The 3,807-nt window shown below is 31.3% G+C and overlaps 1 protein-coding gene across 1 annotated transcript; it reads right to left on the reverse strand.

The window, feature by feature from the left end:
* Window positions 1–1,748: 1,748 nt before the first annotated feature.
* Window positions 1,749–2,042, reverse strand: LOC136062084 (VQ motif-containing protein 1-like). Its single transcript, XM_065760742.1, has one exon. It carries the CDS (start codon window positions 2,040–2,042, stop codon window positions 1,749–1,751), a length of 294 nt encoding a protein of 97 aa, XP_065616814.1.
* Window positions 2,043–3,807: the final 1,765 nt, after the last annotated feature.

A 3,807-nucleotide genomic window follows, 5' to 3' on the forward strand; every position in this document is an offset into this window, starting at 1 on the left:
TAATTCCACTCTTACTTTTCATTCCTTCTTCATTTTCAACTCATATTATCCTTAGAGAAATCTATGCAGTTAATATTTCTTATCTCAAAGGAGGAAACCCTTTTAGGCTTACTAGAAGGGTTTTTTTTTTTTTTTTACTCAACCACCTACTTGCATTAAGTTTTATCCTAGTCAAATTTTTAGTTCCTGGAGTCTTGTAATGTAATTGCATAGCATCTCTCCATATTTTCACAAAAATATCCAAGATTTAAATCTCTCATTATCTATTGTAACTATCAATTTAATTACCAAATTATTAAAGAATAATAATAATAATAAATATTCAAATTTAGAATTCAAGTCACTTCCATCATATCATTTACTAAAATAATGGGAGAAAATGGGCAAATGCCCCTTTAAAAAAAAAAAAAAAAATCCAGCATTTTGACCAATTTCCCAAACTAATTAGGGAAATGTCTTTTTTTTTTTTAAGCTCGATTTTCTTAAAATCGAGTTATAAAAAAAAAATTCTGAAGTCTTATAGTAGCATTTTTAAGGAGCCTATAATGACGTTTTAAGGACCTATAGTGGCGTTTTATAACTCGATTTCCATGAAATCGAGTTACATGCAAATTTTTTTTTTTTTTTTTTTTACCTATAACTTGACTTTATGGAGATTGAGTTACAAAACACCACTATAGGACCTTAAAACGTCACTATAGGCTTCTTAAAAACGCCGCTATAGGGCTTAACTCGATTTTAAGAAAATCAATTTTCAAAAGAGAGGCATTTTCTTAATTAGTTTGAAAAGAGGACAAAATGCTGGATTATTTTTTAAAAAGGGCAAAGGCCAATTTTTTCCTAAAATAATGATCTCATTAACTATTGCCTATCCTAGCCGAACTCTTATATGCCCCAAATTCAATGGATAAAAAAAAATTACTTCCATGTTTCCTCAATTTGGGTCAAGTTCGATATTACTTTTCTAGTTAATCATGGAGTTAACCTAGGAAGTATCTGGCCTTGTTATGTCATATATATGAAATTCCATTTTACCGCGTCATTAGAATATCGTGACAATAAAGTGGTAGAAGCCAATTTAGCCCAAAAGAGGGAGAGAGGCTGGGGAGGAAAAATCATCCACTGCTCGTGACATTTTCTATAATAATGTGGAACTCAATGCAAACTCTCTTTGAAATTGAAAATTCAAATCCACAGAGTTTAGAATACATTACATTATTATAATTTTCTTTCAAGAAAATGACTATGGGATCCACACTCGTGCCAACATAAACTTGTATTCAAGAATAGGATACAAAAAATGATGATGGGATCCAAAATATGAATCCCAAAGAATAATTTGTTTAAATTATTATGATTAGTTCAAATAGAACTTTCTGTTATAACAATTCCAAATAGTTATTTATACCAACAAAATCATATATACAAGCGTAAGTAGCACATGAGAGTAACAGAGTGAGAAAGATTTCAATGGTCATTCACTTCTTTTTATTTTAGACATACATAGGGTTCTATTAATGTCATTCATTTTAATAGAATTGAAGTGTAGGGATCCATTCTGAAAAGGCCACTAGTATAGCTAGGTTCACACCCAACCTCAAGAGGTTTTCATAAGAAGCATAAATTCGTTTAGAAACTTCAATTGTATTATAGAGCAAATAATGAATAAATATCTTCTCAAAAAAAAACAAAAAGAAAAAGAATAAAAGATATCAAATAAACATACACAATATACACTTTTGAACTGATCATTCCCATAACTCATACATTGGTGGCATCTCTCTAAGCAATTTATCAAACTCCTTGAACGATAAATTCTTCATCAAAGCCGCCTTATTACCACCGGAGCTGGACCAAGTTTTCGCTGCCATCCTCTCCATCCTTTCTTTCAAAATCTTGCTGCCTTTCTCTTTCCCTTCTGCTACCGTTGAATCTTTACCAGTCAGCTTTTGCACAACAGATTTGAAGCTCATAGCATCAGTTTCCACATAATGGGTGTTGATGATCACAACCTTTACTGGATCTCTATTGCAGCCCGACATTACAAATCCTTGCAAGAAAACGAGAGAAAAAACAATGAAAAATCTGGATGATTCCAAGGTTTTTTCACTAGCAAATTAAGCAATACTTTTGGTATATGGGTTTGTTTATGACTTTGGTTTTATGTTCGGAATAGCTAATGTAATGGATGGAGGGTTTTTATAGAGAATCATAGTAGTTGCACGGTGGGGTTTGACAGTTAAAGATCTGAGATAAGTTGACCGTTGCAAGTTGGAGGCAGTCAAGACGGACCAAAAGTTTAAAGATAATGTCAACAAGGCACACGCAATTGACGACCATGCAATTCAAGTGGCACGGAGGACGGAACTTTAATTACACACTTGATTGGACATGTCAATATAACCAGTGGCAAATGGAATGAGATCATGCAATTCTTATCAACGGTTGAGATTGATAGTTGCAAAAAGCAACTTTCAATCTCAACCATTGAAAAAGTTAAGAGAAAAATGAAAAAAATAAAAAGTAAAAGTAAAAAGGTGAAAAGAAAAAAAAAAAATTGTGAAGGATTCGGGTCAGGGACGTAGCTGTTCATTGACTAAGGGGGCAATGGCCCCCCCCTAGAAAAAAAAAAAAATCATAATAGTATATATATTCTGAATTTTTTAACATTTAGGTCCAAGATAATTACTCTTGGCCACCCCTCTCCCCCAACAATTTACAAATTGGCCCTTACAACCCATCCAAAATAGATTTTTTTAAAAAAAAATGAAAAATAAAATCCATCACTTTAGTTGATGGCCTCTCCACAAACAAACAAACAAATTCCCCAAAAACAAGTAACAAATCCTTGAACTGTAAGAGATATATATATATATATATAAAAAAAAACCTCTTTGACATCCCATTCTGCATTGTTCTTGAGGAATGAGGAGGCAACTCAAAAAGTTTACCAGTAATATCTGGAAAGTCACTCACTCTACTCTATTTAGAATGTTTATTTGAGAAAGATGAAGGATTTGTACTTAGACTACTCCTGCTCACTCTTAGCTCTTTTTTGTGTGTGGCCATAAGCTATTGAGTATGTTACTAAGAGGACTACGTGTGTGGCTATTAATTTTTAATGGAATACTTCTAATATTTAACTGGTTAAATTGGTTTAACTTGAAAGTTGAAATGTTTGAGGTTTTTTTTTTTTTTTTGGAAAACGTTTGAGGTATGGACTTTTCTTATCTTCTCTTTGTTTACATTTTTTTTTTTTTTTTAATTATCAATCTGTAGAGCTATAAGGTTTGAAATTGAAGAAACATTTGAAAATTAATTAAATAAATGACAGAACGAAGTAATGGAAACATTAATTTTTATAAGATAATCTCATTTAGTTACAAGTCAAGAAATTTTTTTAACATATTTTTTGCCCCCCCTAAGTCTAAAGTCTGGCTCCGTCCCTGATTCGGGTGAATTGCACCGTAGGTATTATACTAGATTCTAACCCAGTAACAAATGCAAAAGCTATCACCAATCGGATTGATAGTTTCAAAAGTCACTTTTAATGTATGCTCTTGAAGAAAATAAATTTTTATTATTTTAGTTTTACTTTTTTTTTTTTTTTTAAATTTATCTCGACTGAATTGAACAGTGCAATAGCAAATACACTGATCTCAATTTGTCAAGCTCTTCGTAATTAAGAATAAAATAATACAAATATGTTTTAGCACAGTAAGAATATTATGAAAATATTATAATATTTTGTTGTGTTCATAAATCTTTTTCTGGAATTATTATGAGATTTATATTTAACTTATGCCT

This window comes from Quercus suber, unplaced genomic scaffold, assembly GCF_002906115.3.
Source record: "Quercus suber isolate HL8 unplaced genomic scaffold, Cork oak 2.0 scaffold_380, whole genome shotgun sequence".
NCBI classification, from domain to species: domain Eukaryota; kingdom Viridiplantae; phylum Streptophyta; class Magnoliopsida; order Fagales; family Fagaceae; genus Quercus; species Quercus suber.

Coding starts and splice junctions, on each gene's coding strand:
- LOC136062084 (XM_065760742.1), bottom strand. CDS start 2,042: ATGTCGGGCTGCAATAGAGATCCAGTAAAGGTTGTGATCATCAACACC.